Source organism: Salmo trutta, chromosome 5 (assembly GCF_901001165.1).
Source record: "Salmo trutta chromosome 5, fSalTru1.1, whole genome shotgun sequence".
In the NCBI taxonomy this organism is placed as follows: domain Eukaryota; kingdom Metazoa; phylum Chordata; class Actinopteri; order Salmoniformes; family Salmonidae; genus Salmo; species Salmo trutta.
The window spans coordinates 14,913,543-14,936,336 of record NC_042961.1 but is presented as its reverse complement, the minus strand read 5'-3'; the positions used below and the strand labels follow the sequence as shown (position 1 = coordinate 14,936,336).

Sequence of the window (22,794 nt, the reverse complement as noted above, 5' to 3'; positions counted from 1 at the left end):
GATCCTTGCACTGTAGTCTCTTTCACTGACCTGTGTCTGATGATCACAAGAGCCTAGAGTTCTGGCACACAACTCCCTGTGCTCTGACCGGTGTCTATTGGTAAAATACAAGGTATGGACAGTATTGTATTGTACAGGTAAAGATGTGTTAATACTAACCAGCATGCATTGCGATTCTAGGTGTGTAACAACTTGGAGAACTGCCATTGTGAGGCGCACTGGGCCCCTCCCTTCTGTGAGAGGGCGGGGTTTGGGGGCAGCCTCGACAGTGGACCAATGAGATTGGCAGGTACAGTACGCTCTTTTTACTTCACTAACTTCACCCTCTTTCTCACTAGCCAGTGCAGAGACTAAGACAGTTTGGGATAATAATCAGTTTAACACCTTTAGCTGAAATTTCATAACCTGCTGTCACGTCCTGGCCAGTATAAGGTTAATTGTTTTGTAGTTTGGTCAGGGCGTGGCAGAGGGTATTTGTTTTATGTGGTTCAGGGTGGTGTGTTTTGTTAAAAGGGTGTTTGATTTAGTAATTCCGGGTTATGGTCTATGTTTATGTATTTCTATGTGTAGTCTGGTGAGTGTGTTTCTATGTTGTGTTGATTGGGGTTGGGACTCAGTTGAAGGCAGGTGTTGTCTATCTGCCTTTGATTGAGAGTCCCACATATTAGGGTGTGTTTGTGTTTGTTATTGGTGGGTGATTGTTCTGTGTTGAGCTTTGCTTGGCCAGACTGTTTGTAGTTGTTCGTTCGTTCGTTCGTTCGTTCTTTTGTTTTGTTATTTTGTACGTTCATTTTTGGAAGTTAATAAATCTCAAGATGAGCATACACATACCTGCTGCGTTTTGGTCCTCCTTCACCGACGACGACCGTGACAGAATCACCCACCACTCAAGGATCAAGCAGCAGAGGAAGGAGCAGAAGGAATTCCAGTTGGACTGGCGGGAGAAGTGGACTTGGGAGGAAGTTCTGGACGGGGCCGGACCTTGGCATCAGGCTGGGGATTATCGCCGCCCGCAGTGGGAAATTGAGGCAGCCAAAGCAGAGAGGCGTGGTACGAGGCCAGAGACGCGCTGAGGGAGAAGCACGAGAGGCACCCCCAATACATTTTTTGGGGGGGGCACACGGGTAGTTTGGCTAGGCGTAGGAAGAGCCGGAAGCCAGCTACCCGTGGTTATATGGAGGAGCGTATGGGGTGGAGAGCGCTATGTTCCGCTGAGAAGCGCACTCTCTCACCCATACGCACGCACAGTCCGGTGCGAGTGATTCCAGCCCCTCACAGGTGCCGTGCTAGAGCGGGCATCCAGCCTGGTAGGAGGATGCCTGCGCAGCGCATCTGGTCGCCGGTACGCCTCCGAGGACCAGGCTACCCAACTCCCGCTCTACGCACGGCTACCATCAGGCCCCTGCACAGCCCAGTCTGCCCTGTACGAGCACCCCGCTCGTACAGGGCTACTAGTTCCATCCAGCCAAGGCGGGATGTGCAGGAGGTAAGATCTAGACCGGCTGTGCGCCTCCATAGCCCTGGGTTTCCAGCTCCTGTCTCTCGTGCGGACCCGGAAGTGCGTCAACCCAGTCCGACTCGTCCTGTTCCCGCTCCCCGCACTAGCCTTCAAGTGCGTAAACCCAGCACCGCCAGTCAACAGTCGTCGGAGCTGCCCGCCAGTCAACAGTCGTCGGAGCTGCCCGCCAGTCAACAGTCGTCGGAGCTGCCCGCCAGTCAACAGTTGTCGGAGCTGCCCGCCAGACTGCCCTGAACTGCCGGAGTGGCCAGACTGCCCTGAACTGCCGGAGTGGCCAGACTGCCCTGAACTGCCGGAGTGGCCAGACTGCCCTGAACTGCCGGAGTGGCCAGACTGCCCTGAACTGCCGGAGTGGCCAGACTGCCCGAACTGCCGGAGTGGCCAGACTGTCCCGAGTGGCCGGAGTGGCCAGACTGTCCCGAGTGGCCGGAGTGGCCAGACTGTCCCGAGTGGCCGGAGTGGCCAGACTGTCCCGAGTGGCCGGAGTGGCCAGACTGTCCCGAGTGGCCGGAGTGGCCAGACTGTCCCGAGTGGCCGGAGTGGCCAGACTGTCCCGAGTGGCCGGAGTGGCCAGACTGTCCCGAGTGGCCGGAGTGGCCAGACTGTCCCGAGTGGCCGGACTGCCCAGACTGTCCCGAGTGGCCGGACTGCCCAGACTGTCCCGAGTGGCCGGACTGCCCAGACTGTCCCGAGGGGCCGGACTGCCCAGACTGTCCCGAGGGGCCGGACTGCCCAGACTGTCCCGAGCGGCCGGACTGCCCAGACTGTCCCGAGCGGCCGGACTGCCCAGACTGTCCCGAGCGGCCAGACTGCCCAGACTGTCCCGAGCGGCCAGACTGCCCAGACTGTCCCGAGCGGCCAGACTGCCCAGACTGTCCCGAGCGGCCAGACTGCCCAGACTGTCCCGAGCGGCCAGACTGCCCAGACTGTCCCGAGCGGCCAGACTGCCCAGACTGTCCCGAGCGGCCAGACTGCCCAGACTGTCCCGAGCTGCCAGACTGCCCAGACTGTCCCGAGCTGCCAGACTGCCCAGACAGCCTGGAACGGCCTGAGCCGGAGCCACCTCCAGAAATAGGTGGGTTGGGGAGGGGGGGTGTAGCACAGTGCCATCGTTGACGGCAGCCACCCTCCCTTCCCTCCCTTTAGAAAAGGGGAATTTTTCTTTTGGTGTTGCTTGGGGTTATTTTTTGTTAAGGTGCTTCCGGGGTAGCACCTTTAAGGGGGGGGTACTGTCACGTCCTGGCCAGTATAAGGTTAATTGTTTTGTAGTTTGGTCAGGGCGTGGCAGAGGGTATTTGTTTTATGTGGTTCAGGGTGGTGTGTTTTGTTAAAAGGGTGTTTGATTTAGTAATTCCGGGTTATGGTCTATGTTTATGTATTTCTATGTGTAGTCTGGTGAGTGTGTTTCTATGTTGTGTTGATTGGGGTTGGGACTCTCAGTTGAAGGCAGGTGTTGTCTATCTGCCTTTGATTGAGAGTCCCACATATTAGGGTGTGTTTGTGTTTGTTATTGGTGGGTGATTGTTCTGTGTTGAGCTTTGCTTGGCCAGACTGTTTGTAGTTGTTCGTTCGTTCGTTCGTTATTTTGTACGTTCATTTTTGGAAGTTAATAAATCTCAAGATGAGCATACACATACCTGCTGCGTTTTGGTCCTCCTTCACCGACGACGACCGTGACACCTGCTTACAGCAAGCTAATTCATTTTGACAGATCTACCTGTTACCTACAAATGTAGGATATTAATTTGACCACTCTTTTGTTGCTGAGAATTTTCTTGCACTACAGGAAATGCAGATGAGCTTTGTGATTTACATAAATTCACAGAAAATTCACACTAACACAGATATATTAATAGTATTGCACTTTTCATGTAGCCTACTTTTGGCCAGCCTAACCAGATATCAAGCAACATTATGGACTAAACAATCAAATCCTGTTGCTGCAGGATTATGTTGTAACAATATAGGTCAAATTAAGATTATAAATCTGTATTCATCATTACAACTACAGATGCAGGAACTTAATTTGAGCCAGTTTGCTACAGCAGGAAAATAAATGACTAGCTTTAGAAGCCTTTTTAAATTTGCATTTCCTGCTATGCAGGAAAATTTTCAGCAACAAAAGAGTGATCAAGTTAACTTTCCCTGCCCGGTACAACTTTTCCCTGCCCGGTACAACGGTACAACTTTTCCCTGCCCGGTACAACTTTTCCCTGCCTGGTGCACATTTTCCCTGCCTGGTCATTCAAGAACAAAAGGAAATAATTATGGAAATAATGTCAAATGTACTAAACCACTGCTGTGGCTTCTATTAACACTCTCTGTGTGTGTCCTGTTTGTGCCGTGCCGTAGATGTGCGTGTGTGTGTATTAATGTGCGTGTTGTCGTATGTGACGTCAGCCGACAGCAGGGTGGTTGCTGTGGCAATCCTGGCCACCCTCCTCAGCCTTATGGGCGCTGGGTTCCTGGTATTCCTTAAGAGGAAGACTCTGGTCCATCTGCTCTTCACCAACAAGAAAACCACCATGGAGAAACTGAGGTACAGTAGGACACCTCCTCCCACACCTGTGTTTACTCTTATGTTCTGTATGTCAAGATAGACTACTTTTCTAGAGATGATTTTCTTGTAGAAATGACATCATGGTCCCATGGTCTCTCTCTCTGGTGATTTGATATGTTCACAACAATGGTACCCTTGTGACTCCACTAACCATGTGAGAGAAAAACACATACCAGTAGTCCTTCACATAGTCCTCAATGAAGAAGGCCTGTTACTGTGTGTCTCAAAGCTGCAGCTCCTGTAGAATAGTAGGAGAGCTGTAGAATAGTAGTTATCAGTTAGTAGAAGACTTGTATAGTAGTTGAAATGATAGCTTTCTGTCCTTATAGATCAGTTGGGTCGACCAGACCAGCCAGCCCCAACCAAACTCAGTCCATGTACAGTCCACGACGCAAGCCCCCAGCCAAGCCTCCAGGTACCAGCATATACAAGGTGGGTCTCTTTCTGCTGGAGGTAATGGGCAACTGATTATCCCCAATAGTCACTTTAGTAGAACACAGACTGTTACACATGACTGTATATCAATCAAATTTATTTATAAAGCATCAGCCAATGTCAAAAAGAGCTATACAGAAACCCAGCCTAAAACCCCAAACAGCAATCAATGCAGATGTAGAAGCACGGTGGCTAGGAAAAACTCCCTAGAAAGGCAGGAACCTAGGAAGAAACCAGGCTCTGACGGGTGGCCAGTCCTCTTCTGGCTGTGCCGGGTTGAGATTATAACAGTACATGGCCAGTACATGTTCAAACATTCATATATGACCAGCAGGGTCAAATAATAGAGTCTAAAACAGCAGGTCCGGGACAAGGTAGTACGTCCAGTGAACAGGTCAGGGTTCCATAGCTGCAGGCAGAACAGTTGAAACTGGAGCAGCAGCACGACCAGGTGGACTGGGGAAAGCAAGGAGTCATCAGGCCAGGTAGTCCTGAGACATGGTCCTAGGGCTCAGGTCCTTCGAGAGGAGAAAAGAGAGAAAGAGAGAAATTCACACAGGACAAGTCGCTCTGGATAAGAGCGTCTGCTAAATGACTTAAATGTAAATGGATAAGACAGGAGAAATACTCCAGATATAACAGACTGACCCTTGCCCCCAACACAAACTATTGCAGCATAAATACTGGAGGCTGAGACAGGAGGGGTCGGGAGACACTGTGGCCCCGTCCAACGATACCCCCGGACAAGGCCAACCAGGCAGGATATAACCCCACCCACTTTGCCAAAACACAGCCCCCACACCACTAGAGGGATATCTTCAAACCACCAACTTACTACCATGAGACAAGGCCGAGTATAGCCCACGAAGATCTCCACCACGGCACAAACCCAAGGGGGGCACCAACCCGGACAGGAAGATCACATCAGTGACTCAACCCACTCAGTGACGCACCCTCCTAGGGACGGCATGGAAGAGCACCACTAAGCCAGTGACTCAGCCACCGTAATAGGGTTAGAGGCAGAGAATCCCAGTGGAGAGACGGGAACCAGCCAGGCAGAGACAGCAAGGGCAGTTTGTCGCTCCAGTGCCTTTCCGTTCACCTTCACACCTCTGGGCCAGACGACACTCAATCATAGGACCTACTGAAGAGATAAGTCTTCAATAAAGACTTAAAGGTCGAGACCGATTCTGCATCTCTCACATGGATAGGCAGACCATTCCATAAAAATGTTGCTCTATAGGAGAAAGCCCTGCCTCCAGCTGTTTACTTAGAAATTCTAGGGACAATAAGGAGGCCTGCGTCTTGTGTAGGTATGTACAGACCAAATCGGAAAGATAGGTAGGAGCAAACGCATGTAATGCTTTGCAGGTTAACAGTAAAACCTTGAAATGAGCCCTAGCCTTAACAGGAAGCCAGTTGGAGTGATATGATCACATTTTATTGGTTCTAGTCAAGATTCTAGCAGACGTGTTTAGCACTAACTGAAGTTTATTTAGTGCTTTATCCGGGTAGCCAGAAAGTAGAGCATTGCATTAGTCATGGATACATTTTTCAGCATCATTTTTGGACAGAAAGTTTCTGATTTCTGCAATGTTACGTAGATGGAAAAAAAGCTGGCCTTGAAACAGTCTTGATATGTTCATCAAAAGAGAGATCAGGGTCCAGAGTAATGCAAGGTCCTTCACAGTTTTATTTAAGACAACTGTACAACCATCAAGATTAAATGCCAGATCCAACAGAAGATCTGTTTCTTGAGACCTAGAATCTCTGTTTTGTCCGAGTTTAAAAGTAAAACATTTGCCACCATCCACTTCCTTATGTCTGAAACACAGGCTTCCAGGGAGGGCAATTTTGGGGCTTCACCATGTTTCATCGTACAGCTGTGTATTGTCCGCATAACAGTGAAAGTTAACATTATGTTTCCCGAATGACATCACCAAGAGGTAAAATATATAGTAAAAATAATAGTGGTCCTAAAACAGAACCTTGAGGAACACCGAAATTTACAGATTTGTCAGAGGACAAACCATCCACAGAGACAAACTGATATCTTTCCGACAGATGAGATCTAAACCAGGCCAGAACTTGTCTGTGTAGACCAATTTGGGTTTCCAATCTCTCCAAAAGAATGTGGTGATCGATGGTATCAAAAGCAGCACGAGGACAGATGCAGAGCCTTGGTCTGACGCCATTAAAAGGTAATTTACCACCTTCACAAGTGCAGTCTCAGTGCTATGATGGGGTCTAAAACCAGACGGAAGCATTTTTATACATTGTTTGTCTTCAGGAAGGCAGCGAGTTGCTGCGCAACAGCTCTTTCAAACATTTTTGAGAGGGATGGGAGATTCGATATACGCCGATAGTTGTTTTCATATTTTCTGGGTCAAGGTTTAGCTTTTTCAAGAGAGGCTTCATTACTGCCACTTTTAGTTTGGTACACATCCGGTGGATAGGGAGGTGTTTATAATGTGTTATAAGGGCCAAGCACAGGAAGCAGCTCTTTCAGTAGTTTAGTTGGAATAGGGTCCAGTATGCAGCTTGAAGTTTTAAAGGCCATGACTATTTTTATCAATGTGTCAAGCGATATAGTATTAAAAAACTTGAGTGTCTCAATTGATCCTAGGTCCTGGCAGTGTTGTGCAGACTCAGGACAACTGAGCTTTGGAGAAATATGCAGATTTAAAGAGGAGTTCGTGATTTGCTTTCTAATGACCATGATCTTTTCATCAAAGAAGTTAAGGAATTTATCACTGCTGAAGTGAAAGCCATCCCCCTTGGCGAATGCTGCTTTTTAGTTAGCTTTGCGACAGAATCAAAAATACATTCTGGATTGTTTTTATTCTCCTCAATTAAGTTGGAAAAAGAGGATGATCGAGCAGTAGTGAGGGCTCTTTGATACTGCACGGTACTGTCTTTCCAAGCTAATTGGAAGACTTCCAGTTTAGTGTAGCGCCATTTCCGTTCCAATTTTCATGAAGCGTGCTTCAGGGCTCGGGTATTTTCTGTATACCAGAGAGCTAGTTTTTTACGACAAATGTTTTTTGTTTTTAGGGGTGCAACTGCATCTAGGTTATTACGCAAGGTTAAATTTAGTTCCTCAGGTGATTAACCGATTTTTGTACTCTGACGTCCTTGGGTAGGTGGAAGAAGTCTGGAAGGGCATCTAGGAATCTTTGGGTTGTCCGAGAATTTATAACACGGCTTTTGATGATCCTTGGTTGGGGTCTGAGCAGATTATTTGTTGCGATTGCAAATGTAATAAAATGGTGGTCTGATAGTCCAGGATTATGAGGAAAAACATTAAGAGCGACAATATTTATTCCATGGGACAAAACTAGGTCCAGAGTATGACTCTGGCAGTGACTAGGTCCAGAGACATGTTGGACAAAACCCACTGAGTCAATTATGGCTTCAAAAACCTTTTGGAGTGGGTCTGTGGACTTCTCCGTGTGAATATTAAAGTCACCAAAATGTGAATATTTTCTGCCATGACTACAAGGTCCGATAGGAATTCAGGGAACTCAGTGAGGAACGCTATATACAGCCCAGGAGGCCTGTAAACAGTAGCTATAAAAAGTGATTGAGTAGGCTGCATCAATTTCATGACTAGAAGCTCAAAAGACGGAAATGCAGTCATTTTATATGTACACTACCGTTCAAAATGTTGGGGTCACTTAGAAATGTCCTTGTTTTTGAAAGAAAAGCACATTTTTTTGTCCATTAAAATCACATCAAATTTATCAGAAAGACAGTGTAGACATTATTAATGTTTTAAATGTCTATTGTAGCTGGAAACAGCTGATTTTTAATGGAATATCTACATAGGTGTACAGAGGCCCATGATCAGCAACCATCACTCCTGTGTTCCAATGGCAGGTTGTGTTAGCTAATCCAAGTTTATAATTTTAAAAGGCTAATTGATCATTAGAAAACCCTTTTGCAATTATGTTAGCCCAGCTGAAAACTGTTCTTCTGATTAAAGAAGCAATAAAACTGTCATTCTTTAGACTAGTTGATTATCTGAAGCGTCACCATTTGTGAGTTCGATTACAGGCTCAAAATGGCCAGAAACAAATAACTTTCTTCTGAAACTAGTCAGTCTATTCTTGTTCTGAGAAATGAATGCTATTCCATGCGAGAAATTGCCAAGAAACTAAAGCTCGTACATCTCGTACAACGCTGTGTACTACTCCCGTCACAGAACAGCGCAAACTGGCTCGAACCAGAATAGAAAGAGGAGTGGGAGGCCCCGGTGCACAACTGAGCAAGAGGACAAGTACATTTGAGTGTCTAGTTTGAGAAACAGATGCCTCACAAGTCCTCAACTGGCAGCTTCATTAAATAGTACCCGCAATACACCAGTCTCAACGTCAACAGTGTAGAGGCGACTCCGGGATGCTGGCCTTCTAGGCAGCGTTGCAAGGAAATAGCCATATCTCAGACTGTCCAATAAAAATAAAAGATTAAGATGGGCAAAAGAACACAGACACTGGACAGAGGAACTCTGCCTAGAAGGCCAGCATCCCGGAGTCGCCTCTTCACTGTTGATGTTGAGACTGGTGTTTTGCGGGTACAATTTAATACAGCTGCCAGTCGAGCACTTGTGAGGCGTCTGTATTCTAGTCATGGCTCATCCTATATAACTACTGCTGTACACACCTTTTCTATTCACATTTCATATTCCTTCAGAAAGTATTCACACCCCTTGACTTTTTCAAAATGTGTTACAGCCTGAATTTGAAACAGATTAAATTTAGATTTTGTGTCACTGGCCTACACACAATACCCTATAATGTCTAAGTGGAATCATGTTTTTAGGATTTATTTTACAAATGAATTAGAAGTGAAAAGTTAAAATGTCTTGAGCCAGTAATGATTCAACCCCTTTATGTTAAGCCTAAATAAGTTCAGGAGTAAAAATGTGCTTAACAAGTCACATAATAAGTAGCATGGACTCTGTGTGCAATAATAGTGTTTAACATGCGGTTTAAATGACTACCTCATCTCTGTACCCCACACATACAATGATCTGTAAGGTCCCTCAGTCGAGCAGTGAATTTCAAACACAGATCCAACCACAAAGACCAGGGAGGTTTTCCAATGCCTCACAAAGAAAGGCATCGATTGGTAGATGGGTACAAATTTAAAAAAGCAGACATTGAATATCCCTTTGAGAATGTTGAAGTTATTAATTACACTTTGCATGGTATGTCAGTACGCCCAGTCACTACATAGATACAGGCGTCCTTCCTAACTCAGTTGCCGTAGAGGAAGGAAACCGCTCAAGGATTTCACCATGAGGCCAATGGTGACTTTAAAACAGTTACAGAGTTTAATGGCTGTGATAGGAGAAAACTGAGGATGGATCAACAACATTGTAGTTACTCCACAATACTAACCTAATTGAGAGTGAAAAGAAGGAAGCTTGTACAGAATACAAATATTACAAAACAAGCATCCTGTTTGCAACAAGGTACTAAAGTAATACTGCAAAAAATGTGGCAGTGCGATTAACTTTTTGACCTGAATACAAAGTCATAGTATATTTGGAGCAAGTCCAATAAAACAAATTACTGAGTACCACTCTACATATTTTCAAGCATAGCGGTGGCTGCATCATGTTATGGTATGCTTGTAATTGTTAAGGACTGGGTAGTATTTAAAAAAGAAACATGAAGCTAAGCACAGACAAAATCATAGAGGAAAACCTGCTTCACTCTGCTTTCTACCAGACACTGGGAGATGAATTCACCTTTCATCAGGACAATAACCTAAAACACAAGGCCAAACCTACACTGGTGTTGCTTACCAAGAAGACAGTGAATGTTCTTGAGTGGCCCAGTTACAGTTTTGACTTAAATCTACTTTAAAATCAATGGCAAGACCTGAAAATGGTTATCTAGCAATGATCATCAACCAATTTGACAGAGCTTGAATAATTTTGAAAATAATAATGTGCAGATGATACACAATCCAGGTGTGGGAAGCTCTTAAAAACATTTCCAGAAAGACTTAACTTTAAATCGCCGCCAAAGGTACAAAGTATTGACTCAGGGGTGTGAATACTTGTAAATAAGATATTTCTGTATTTCATTATCAATACATTAGCAAACATGTTTATGTCATCACGGGGTATTGTGTGTACATGTAGATGGAACAGCCATCTATTTTTTTGACTATCTGGGCCTACCAATTATTTTTTAAGTATTGAAACCAAACCATATCGACTTGAATGAAAAGTGTTCTTATTTTGCTGAGTTTAGGTCAGGAGCCAGACAGGGAGCCTAAGAAGGAATGGAAATGAATTATTTAGGCTATATTATTTGAATTATTTCAAGGCTATAGCCTACAAAGAAATACATTGAAGCATTTGCGAGTGTGACACAATAGGCTGGTAGTGACATAAAGTGCTCAGCATTTAAACAACATTTCATTGTATTAAAGTCTATAAATTGAATGTAGGCTGGGACTTACTTTGAATTAAATACAAATTAAACTAAAAATGATTCATTAGTGCTTTTGAATTCATTTTTAGAAACATGAGTTTGGCCAGTCTGACTTCAGGCTCATGCGATGGTACCTTTCTTTTAGCATGTGCACGTAGTAAGTACACTATCATGCTTTTGGGATAAGTGTATTTTCAGATTCCACAATGATTCTTTAGTTGTGGACAATACATCACCACACTCCCTCTCTTACTCTTGGTCCTCATCTTTGTAAGTCACCTTGATTTTGCACCTGTGTGATTTATCAGTTTCTTTATGAAAATATTTAGCGAACTCTATGACAGCTTAAGCAAGGGGCTATAGCAGCACACAAGTAGACTACAGATGCATGCTGGGGCGGGCATGCCCTGAGCTCTTGAAGTGAGCGCTACTGGAGCGAAATTGGAGCGGGCGAGAAGACCGCCGCTCCGGCCTTTGGGAATCTGGCACCAGTCACATACTCTGACCCGCTATAACATCTGCTAAACTGTGTACGTGACCAATAAGGGAGCTGGATTCCGCACTCAGGTTTTTTTCCCCCAACCTTCCCTTATGATCAATTGATTAGTATAGTTCACTCACAGGCCTACACAATGGATGATGTAACAAGTACACTCTGCATTGTATAAAATATTGGGATATGGATGTAGGGAAAACTAAAACGTGTGTTAGCAAAGAAGTATTACAAACCAATTGCTGACAAACTGTCACACCATTAGATTTCTAATGTAATCATACTGTATCAGAACCGCAGCACCACAACAAGGAATCAACTTGGACTGAGACTTGCCATGCTTATCTGAACCTATTAATTCCAGACTTATTGTCAAAACAAGTTGACGGCTAAGCGGATAATTGATTTAGTCTCAGCGGCTCTCCCTTGAAGAAATATTCATGAGGCCAGTATTGCTGGCAGAAGGCTGAAGGAACTTTAATTGAGATGCTGCGGTCCATTTCAATGAAATGGTAATCATGATGCAGTATCATTATAGGGTTCTGTCTGAAATGAAAAGTGTTTGTGTACAGGGACACAGGAGAACAGAGTTGATTGATTCAAGCGTAGGAGGCAAATTGGGGTGGACTTGTGTTTGAATTGATAAGCATTGAGGGATGTGCGTGCGTGTGCATGTGTGCGTGCATTCAAACAGCCAGTCGATTCCCATGGAGAACAGCTGGAGTGTATCATTGCGGTCAGAGTTCAGGGTAAAGGTTAGCTGGCTTAGGCAAGAAGGAAGATGCTTAGCCCAGTTCCGTCTCCAATACCAGTATCTTATAGTGAACATGGCTGGCTCCTCAGCAGTATTCAGTCCATCTGTCTACTGTATCTGAACAGTTTGCTTCACCTGTGTCTAACTAACAGTTTGCTGTAGTCCCACTCCTGCTGTTTACTGTTTGTTCTGGCAGTCACGGTTCCCACTGTCCAGATGTCCAGCAGACTCTCTGCAAGTTGCCTGGCGTAGCTGCAGTCCAGGCCAGTTCAGTCAGTCCAGCTATCTCAGGTGCAATTAGGCTTATTCTGGAGGGCTAACAGCTGTTCTGGACAGGCAATTTGGTGCTGTCGTTGACCATTTCAATGTGTTAAATTCATGAACTATGTTTTCTGTTATTGACTGCCTATGACACCTGTTAATTCATAGTAATATCATCTCTATGACAGAGAACGTAGGTATAGTTTTACCCATAGAAATAATAATGAATAGTCAATAATGGCATAATGGGTGGACTGGCAGCCATTTGGAGTGTACCCATGCCAGGAAGTAAAAGCAGGAAGTGTACCCTTCAATCTGTGCTGTGATTTGTTGAGTCAACTCACATTCCCCAAAAATAAATTCCATTGCATGAGCCACATCAGTTAGAATCATTTGAATGAACATTCAACAGTACCATGGCAATCCAGCATTAGTTGATAGAACGTTCCAAAATACCATAGAAATACCAGGCAGCCATTGCGAGTGTGCCCATGAGTTTACCAGTCAACTGCCAGGGTTAGAGCTTCTAAGCATGTTCAATTCATTCTTATTTCTGAATGAGGTGAGACAAGGAGGAGCAGACTGAGGAGAACATAATAGCTGAAGCCCAAACTAACAGCTCTCTCTTCTCTACCTCCATATCCCCAGCCATCACACCTGAGTTCGGAGCCTCTCCTCCCTCCACACAGTTTCCACTCCCACAGCTTGCGGCGGCTGCCCCACTACCAGCCCCTCCACATCAGCCACCCCATGCCTGTCTCCCTGAGTGTGGGTCAGCAGCCCCTGCCACCGGTCCCACCCCACCACAAGGCTCTGCCAGCCCACACCGCCCTCTCCCCACCACGGGCACCGCCCTTCCACAGCCTGCCCCGACAGCAGCCCTACAGAATGGACCAGGTTAGTACTAACTGTTCAGCTATACACCATGAATACAAAACAGATGGATTTCCCTTATTGGGGATTTCTTTGGAAATTGATCTAGCTCGGATCGACATAGTAAAAAGTTGATTGAATTTCCACAATCCATAAAATTCTAAGAACATATTCCAAAAGGACAATCGGAATACATCTTCACTCACTTATTCATAACACCTGCCTTAGGTCCCAATACCCATACTACTACACAATGCATAAGTTATGGACGTTACATACTAAATAGTGTGTTGCTATAACCATTGGAACAGCCCTACAGTTCTCCATACATCGTGGTTTGTGCTGAGCCAGCGGGGCTGTGTATAGAGGATGTAAGTCTATCTGTCTGCTCAGGGCTCACGCAAGCAGCTGATCTGTATGTGTGGAGCACCGTGTCAGTTGTCCACAGGTTTATGAGGCACAGTGTACACTAGCAGATGCACGTAAAAACAGACATTAACTTTAAGACGTTACTTTTCTCTCTGGTATATAAACCACATAACTGCTCCCAGAAGTAAGGAAAGACCATGCAGGAGATGGAGAGAGACAGATATAGATGTAATGCATCCTTCTCCTGAGGTACTCTCTGTTGAGGTGTGGCAACTGATGGATCACATATGTGGGAATGGAGTGTGTGTGTATATTTTGGTTTCCATAGCAGCCTAGCTCAGTTCAGTTCCCCAATGAGAAAAAACATCAGAATATGGTATCTGTACATCCAAGGCACTCAGGTTCTCTTGTACTTTTTATTTTTTTAACAAAACATGACATAATGATGAAATTCAAACTCATGAGCAGTATACACTGTGTACAAAACATTAGGAACACCTTTCAAATATTGAGTTGCACCCCCCTCCCCCTTTTTCCCTCAGAACAGCCTCATTTCTTCTAGGAATGGACTCTACAAGGTGTCGAAAGTGATGCTGGCCCATGTTGGCTCAAATGCTTCCCACAGTTGTGTCAAGTTGGCTGGATGTCCTTTGGGTGGTGGACCATTCTTGATACACACGGGAAACTGTTGAGTGTGAAAAACCCAGCACCGTTGCAGTTCTTGACACACTCAAACCGGTGTGCCTGGCATCTACCATACCCCGTTCAAAGGCACTTAAATCTTTTGTCCTGACCATTCACCCTCTGAATGGCACACATACACAATCCTGTCTCAATTGTCTCAAGTCTTAAAAATCCTTCTTTAACCTGTCTCCTCCCCTTCATTTACACTAATAGAAGTGACATCAATAAGGGCTCATAGCTTTCAACTGGATTCACCTGGTCAGAAAAAAGTACTTGATCCCTGCTGATTTTGTATGTTTGCCCACTGACAAAGAAATGATCAGTCGATAATTTTAATGGTAGGTTTATTTGAACAGTGAGAGACAGAATAACAACAAAAAAATCCAGAGAAACACATGTCAAAAATGTTATAATTGGATTTGCATTTTAATGAGGGAAATAAGTATTTGACCCCTCTGCAAAACATGACTTAGTACTTGATGGCAAAACCCTTGTTGGCAATCACAGAGGTCAGACGTTTCTTGTAGTTGGCCACCAGGTTTGCACACATCTCAGGAGGGATTTTGTCCCACTCCTCTTTGCAGATCTTCTCCAAGTCATTAAGGTTTCGAGGCTGACGTTTGGCAAGTCGAACCTTCAGCTCCCTCCACAGATTTTCTATGGGATTAAGGTCTGGAGACTGGCTAGGCCACTCCAGGACCTTAATGTGCTTCTTCTTGAGCCACTCCTTTGTTGCCTTGGCCTGTCACAGTTGTCTTCAGTGAAATAGGACCAAGGCGCAGCGGAAGTATGGATACTCATATTTTTTAATGTTCAAAAGAAAGGAGTAGAGCATCCACTTGAAACAAACAAAACAACAAACAATACTCACAACAGCAACAGTGTGGCAGGCTCAAACAAAACGCAGCAGTGCACACAACAATTCCCCACAACCCCAAAAGGCAAAGTAGGCCACTTATGTGTGACTCCCAATCAGCCACAACCCTCTACAGCTGTGCCTGATTGGAAGTCACACGGCCAAAATTAATGAAACAACACAAACACACAGACTCTTCTGCCACGTCCTGACCCAACTACACCCTCTACTGGTCAGGACGTGACAGTACCCCCCCCTAAAGGTGCTAACCCCGGAAGCACCTTTAAAACAAAACCCCAAAACAAAAACAACCCCAAACAACAAAACAAAAATTCCCCTCTACTAAAGGGAGGGAAGGGAGGGTGGCTGCCGTCAACGACGGCACTGTGCTACACCCCCCCTCCCCAACCCACCTATATCAGGAGGTGGCTCCGGTTCTGGCCTTTCCCGGCAGTCTGGCCAGTCTGGCAGCTCGGGGCAGTCTGGCAACTCGGGGCAGTCTGGGCAGTCTGGCAGCTCGGGACAGTCTGGGCAGTCTGGCAGCTCGGGACAGTCTGGGCAGTCTGGCAGCTCGGGACAGTCTGGGCAGTCTGGCAGCTCGGGACAGTCTGGCAGCTCGGGACAGTCTGGGCAGTCTGGCAGCTCGGGACAGTCTGGGCAGTCTGGCAGCTCGGGTCAGTCTGGGCAGTCTGGCAGCTCCGGCGGTTCAGGGCAGTCTGGCAGCTCCGGCGGTTCAGGGCAGTCTGGCCGCTCCGGCGGTTCAGGGCAGTCTGGCCGCTCCGGCGGTTCAGGGCAGTCTGGCCGCTCCGGCGGTTCAGCGCAGTCTGGCCGCTCCGGCGGTTCAGCGCAGTCTGGCCGCTCCGGCGGTTCAGCGCAGTCTGGCCGCTCCGGCGGTTCAGCGCAGTCTGGCCGCTCAGGCGGTTCAGCGCAGTCTGGCCGCTCAGGCGGTTCAGCGCAGTCTGGCCGCTCCGGCGGTTCAGCGCAGTCTGGCCGCTCCGGCGGTTCAGCGCAGTCTGGCCGCTCCGGCGGTTCAGCGCAGTCTGACCTCTCTGGCGACTGTTGACTGACGGGCAGCTCTGACGACTGTTGACTGGCGGGCAGCTCTGACGACTGTTGACTGGCGGGCAGCTCTGACGACTGTTGACTGGCGGGCAGCTCTGACGACTGTTGACTGGCGGGCAGCTCTGACGACTTGACTGGCGGGCAGCTCTGACGACTGTTGACTGGCGGGCAGCTCTGACGACTGTTGACTGGCGGGCAGCTCTGACGACTGTTGACTGGCGGGCAGCTCTGACGACTGTTGACTGGCGGGCAGCTCTGACGACTGTTGACTGGCGAGGCTGGGTTCACGCACTTGAAGCCTGGTGCGTGGTGCTGGTACTGGGCGTACCCGATTGTGACCACGCAACACTCCCCTTGTGCCCCCCCCTAAAAAATTATTGGGGGTGCCTCTCGGTCTCCCTTACCTCGCCAGCCTTCTTCCGCTGCTTGGTCGTGTGTTGGTGGGGAATTCTGTCACAGTTGTCTTCAGTGAAATAGGACCAAGGCGCAGCGGAAGTATGGATACTCATATTTTTTAATGTTCAAAAGAAAGGAGTAGAGCATCCACTTGAAACAAACAAAACAACAAACAATACTCACAACAGCGTGGCAGGCTCAAACAAAACGCAGCAGTGCACACAACAATTCCCCACAACCCCAAAAGGCAAAGTAGGCCACTTATGTGTGACTCCCAATCAGCCACAACCCTCTACAGCTGTGCCTGATTGGAAGTCACACGGCCAAAATTAATGAAACAACACAAACACACAGACTCTTCTGCCACGTCCTGACCCAACTACACCCTCTACTGGTCAGGACGTGACATGGCCGTGTGTTTTGGGTCATTGTCATGCTGGAATACCCATCCACGACCCATTTTCAATGCCCTGGCTGAGGGAAGGAGGTTCTCACCTAAGATTTGACGGTAGATGGCCCCCGTCCATTGTCCCTTTGATGCGGTGAAGTTGTCCTGTCACCTTAGCAGAAAAACACCCCCAAAGCATAATGTTTCCACCTCCATGTTTGACGGTGGAGATGGTGTTCTTGGGGTCATAGGCAGCATTCCTCCTCTTCCAAACACGGCGAGTTGAGTTGATGTCAAAGAGCTCTATTTTGGTCTCATCTGACCACAACACTTTCACCCAGTTGTCCTCTGAATCATTCAGATGTTCATTGGCAAACTTCAGACGGGCATGTATATGTGCTTTCTTGAGCAGGGGGACCTTGCGGGCGCTGCAGGATTTCAGTCCATCACGGCGTAGTGTGTTACCAATTGTTTTCTTGGTGACTATGGTCCCAGCTGCCTTGAGACCATTGACAAGATCCGCCCGTGTAGTTCTGGGCTGATTCCTCACGGTTCTCATGATCATTGCAACTCCACGAGGTGAGCTCTTGCATGGAGCCCCAGGCCGAGGGAGATTGACAGTTCTTTTGTGTTTCTTCCATTTGCGAATAATTGCATCAACTGTTGTCAACTTCTCACCAAGCTGCTTGGCGATGGTCTTGTAGCCCATTCCAGCCTTGTGTAGGTCTACAATCTTGTCCCTGACATCCTTGGAGAGCTCTTTGGTCTTGGCCATGGTGGAGAGTTTGGAATCTGATTGATTGATTGCTTCTGTGGACAGGTGTCTTTTATACAGGTAGCAAGCTGAGATGAGGAGCACTCCCGTTAAGAGTGTGCTCCTAATCTCAGCTCGTTACCTGTATAAAAGACACCTGGGAGCCAGAAATCTTTCTGATTGAGAGGGGGTAAAATACTTATTTCCCTCATTAAAATGCAAATCAATTTATAACATTTTTGACATGTTTTTTTTCTGGATTTTGTTTTTGTTATTCTGTCTCTCACTGTTCAAATAAACCTACCATTAAAATTACAGACTAATCATGTCTTTGTCAGTGGGCAAACGTAGAAAATCAGCAGGGGATCAAGTACTTTTTTCCCTCACTATATGTCATGGAAAGAACATAATGTTTTGTACAATCAACCCAAATGCTGTTTGACTACCCAAGGGTCGTCTTCATGGTCTAAATAAGGTTTCACACTTCAGGCAAAAAGATACATCTTGACTTAGGTCTGCTGAGGGGCACAGTTGGTGTTGAATGTGGGTGTCCATATCATGTCATATGGTGACCTCTTTTCTACATAGACTCCTGTAGTGGAGTATCTGATCCAGAACTACCCCTGCTGAGTAGGATTCATTCTCCATATATCCACCACAGAGATGCAGACACACAACACTCAATGTATAAGATGCATTTAACAACAGATCTAGGATCCGATTACCCTACCCCTTAACTATCAGAGAGATTAAAACGCATCTGATGCAGGGTCAGTAGAGGCAACTTCTACTTACTGGGAGCAACTCCAGTCTGGAAAGAAGTCTTAAATCTGATTAGGTCTTTATTTCAACCTCTGTGGGGCCTCTCTGGTTTTATCTGCATCAGAAGATGATTCAGCTGCCATCTACAAGTGGTGATATTATTCTCTGAGTTTAGAGAAAAGGCAAATTGAAGCAAACAGACCGCTGTTTCACAAGAAGTGGTTTCTGCTGTTTGTCCTAATACAAGAGTCTTTAGATGTGGTTTAAGGTACAATACATTAACACTAGTACTGTAGACTCGAATGTGTTTTTGTGAGGGCAGTCATATCCGGTCTAAGAGCTTGATCGACTACAACGGAGTAGCCTCACACACAAGTTATTTTCAAAGAGATGGCTAACAACAGCATACGAGTTCCAATAAAAAACACAGTTCCACTTACCAGATGATGATAATTTGAATCTTAACTTTTTGTTGAAAGTTATTTTTGAAAAGGGAGAAGCTAACAAATTAGCAAAAACATCCTCTTTGATAACACCTGCTGCAGTGACCTGGTGGCCTTTGAGAAGGCAGAAGTTTCCATACGTTTTTGTAAAAACTGTGCCACCCTTTACAAGTCAAAATGTGATTGGTTGATTCCACTGTCACTCCAAAATGATGTCCTAATACAGTTGAATCACAGAACAACGAGACAGATATTTCACGGATGTATAAATGTGAAGCATCCGCTTGGCGTTTCCACTACCAAACATGGTAGTGAGAGGAAGCCAAGTGTCAGGCAGTGGGAGAAGATGAAACAAGATGGATTTTGGCTGACATTCTGCTAATATTCTCATTAACAATCTCAGTACAGTTTTCTGTTCCCAAACTAGAATCTGTTATGAACAGAGTAGACTAAGGTTTGTAGACTTTACCCTTTGCTAAAGTAATAAAAATTGCATTGTTTATTAACTGTAATTGAATTTTACCTTAACCATTGTCAACGTACAGTTCCAAGACTGTATGTTTAGCATTGGTATTGCTATCATTTTATTATACGGATTTAAATTGAAAATAAGTGATACAAAATTGTATCACATTACATTTTTTGTCATCTTTGAATATGTTTTATCTTTGAATTGCGTTATTGCACACGGGAACTTTACAGAGTAGGAGTTCCCTAAAGGAAATATGCAAATATCTACTACAACGCGCCAACAGGATCTCGCTAGCTCGTGCTTGGCTCTGCCCACCTCCTTGCTCGTTCTGCCCACTATGACTCATTTGTTCACATTTGAAACGATGGGCTGTAGTCTATCTTGGTTGAGTTATAAAAAATCTTTGGTTGAATGGCAGATGCCTTCTGTCTAGCTTCTGATGACCTAGCCAATGGCTGATTTAGCTAGCTAGATTTATCTCCCCAGAGACAACCAAAGAAAAAATCCTGATTGGATATTTTTTTCTCTCTTCAGTGCTAACCCTTTCCTTTCCAACAAAAATTGAAGAGATTAAATCAGAACATCATTGAAAATAATAATATAATTAGAATTATTATTATTATTTTATAACTCCTTAGCCCTTCTCTGAAGGTGTAGAAGGCCCTCATTGTTCCCCACTGTGTTTGGATTAGTAATCATTTGTAGAGTGGCTCTATTTTCCCTCAGTATGCATTTCTTCACCATTCCGAATGTCGTAAGAATCCATATGTTCTTCTAAAATATGAACACAGATATACTGGGCATTGTGAACTCTTATTACAGTGACGATTTGACAAAATTACAATCATGGTCTTGAATTGGACTTTTTCTGGTCTCGGTCTTGACTCAGTCTCGGACCCCTTGTCCCCCTTCCGGTCTCGGTTTTGACTCAGTCTCGCCTCCCTCCGGTCTTGGTCTTGACTCGATTTGCTCCTGTCTTGGTTTTGAATCTGTCTCGCTTTAGGTATTCTCGAACACAACACTGCTGTCTTGTCTTCAGGTGCTACTATAACCCCACTACTTTGCCTACCGCAGCCATGTTCAAACCACTCACATAATGGAACAATATTATTTCACATCAGTGGAACAAAACATTTCAAGCATTGTCGGTATAAATCACCTTCAAGCAGTTGCTGACACTGACACATAAAACATTACAGAGCTGGAAGTCCCTACAAACTAATTTAGTTTAGGACACACTTTCCACTCTTAATATGTGACAGTGATTTCGGTGATTTCACAACAACATGGATGAATGTTTTCACACTTCATTCAGTTCTCTAAATGCTTTGCATTTGGTGTTTGCTGAAACTTGGCACTTATTTGTGAGTATTGCTCAAGGTTTCTCCCTTTCCTCCCTACAAACTGTACAGAGCAGCTGGGATGCTGCTAGCAGATGTTTGTCATTACCTCGCCCTCCCCTCCCCATTTTAGATTAGTAACACATGATGACACATCGTTTAGTTAAACTTCCAGAGAGATCTGCTACAGTGGTTGCTACAGACCTGCATTGTACAGAGCCTACCTTATGTTGGTTACACACTATAACACAGTGCCCTCTAGTGAGGTTTCAGTACCAACACTACTCTTCAACTTCTGGTTTATTGTTCCTAGGACTGTGAGAAACCCAGTCCACCCCAGAAGCCCCTGCCTGCAGACCCTCTGGGAAGGAGGGCTCGGGTGGGACGCAGCACCTCGGTGGTGGGGGTTCGCCTCCCTGGACCCATCCCTATCCCCATCCCCACCGTACCCAGACCCCTGCTCACCAATCCACAACTGAACAGGTCTGTGCTACGGTGGCCTGGCTGGCACAAAGTTTATAGGTTTATGAGGAGTGGATGTTCTTTTTTTTAAAGTAATCTTTGCTCTGCATTGCATTCACTTGTGCTTTTTTCACTTTTCAGACCTGCACCCATACAACCCCTGAGACTGCCAAAGACTCATCATTTTGACCGCTGATCTCAAAGAAGATCTGATGGAATGGAAAAGTGGAGCACTCTATGGATGGAGACCCATATTTGCACTACAAGAAAACCAGACCTTTGCAACTTTGAAAGTGTCTCAGAGTTTTAGGGAAAGGAGACTGACTTCAAACCTTGGTGCTGTACCTCTGCTTTTGTTGTCCTTGCTCAGGTACAAATGAACTATTTAATGTCTATATTTATTATTACTGTGTGCACAGTGCACTCTGGTAGACCCTATTGACAGTAGCATATTGAGACTTGCATCGCTGTTGGTGATTCTTTTTTTTTTAACCCCAGCAAAATCAGAAGACCAGATTGCCATATAATGGAGGGTATGTTTTTATATATACAGTTAAGGCGAGACATACTGAAAAAGATATTTTATTTTTATCCTGTGAAGTTCCTAGAATAATTGAAGAGAGAAACACAGATTGGGTTAAAGTTAAAGGGAAACAGAGCACTGCATGGAACACTGAGAGTAACTTGTAACTCACTAAGCAGCAGTGTTAGGGACTGGGATTTTTGTTCAGTTTATCATTAATAAGAACTGCTTTTACATTCAAAGGCGTCCACTCACTTTATAATCAGAAACGGTGTTGACTGACATGTTGGACGTATCAATTGAGGTGTGTTTCGACTAATCCAATTCAGTGCAAAAGCAAGGGAATTGTTCAGAATGGACACGTACTTGAGAATTGACTGTTAATTGATCTTTGTATTCATACATGATCTTTATTCATATATAGTTGAAGTCAGAAGTTTACATACACTTTAGCCAAATACATTTAAACTCAGTTTTTCACAATTCCTGACATTTAATTCTCATAAAAATTCCCTGTCTTAGGTCAGTTAAGATCACCACTTTATTTTAAGAATGTGAAATGTCAGAATAATAGTAGAGAGAATGATTTATTTCAGCTTTTATTTCTTTCATCACATTCCCAGTGGGTCAGAAGTTTACATACACTCAATTAGTATTTGGTAGCATTGCCTTTAAATTGTTTAACTTGGGTCAAACGTTTCGGGTAGCCTTCCACAAGCTTCCCACAATAAATTGGATGAATGTTGTCCCATTCCTCCTGACAGAACTGGTGTTACTGAGTCAGGTTTGTAGGCCCCTTGCTCGCACACGCTTTTTCAGTTCTGCCCACAAATGTTCTATCAGATTGAGGTCAGTGCTTTGTGATGGCCACTCCAATACATTGACTTTGTTGTCCTTTAGCCATTTCGCCTCAACTTTGGAAGTATGCTTGGGGTCATT

At 45.3% G+C, this 22,794-nt stretch overlaps 1 protein-coding gene across 3 annotated transcripts in view; it reads left to right on the top strand.

The window, feature by feature from the left end:
* The window catches only part of LOC115193720 (disintegrin and metalloproteinase domain-containing protein 12), a 154,175-nt gene extending 132,205 nt beyond the window's left edge, over positions 1 to 21,970 (top strand). For 2 of the 3 annotated variants that reach the window (XM_029752665.1, XM_029752663.1), the window contains 6 exons: positions 181 to 289; positions 3,872 to 4,058; positions 4,409 to 4,511; positions 13,120 to 13,368; positions 21,184 to 21,353; positions 21,474 to 21,970. In XM_029752665.1, the coding sequence (XP_029608525.1) occupies positions 181 to 289; positions 3,872 to 4,058; positions 4,409 to 4,511; positions 13,120 to 13,368; positions 21,184 to 21,353; positions 21,474 to 21,528 (873 nt within the window). In that variant the 3' untranslated portion in view covers positions 21,529 to 21,970. The remainder of the gene's footprint in view (positions 1 to 180; positions 290 to 3,871; positions 4,059 to 4,408; positions 4,512 to 13,119; positions 13,369 to 21,183; positions 21,354 to 21,473) is intronic. The other variant, XM_029752664.1, reaches the window with a different exon arrangement.
* The last annotated feature ends 824 nt before the right edge of the window (positions 21,971 to 22,794 follow it).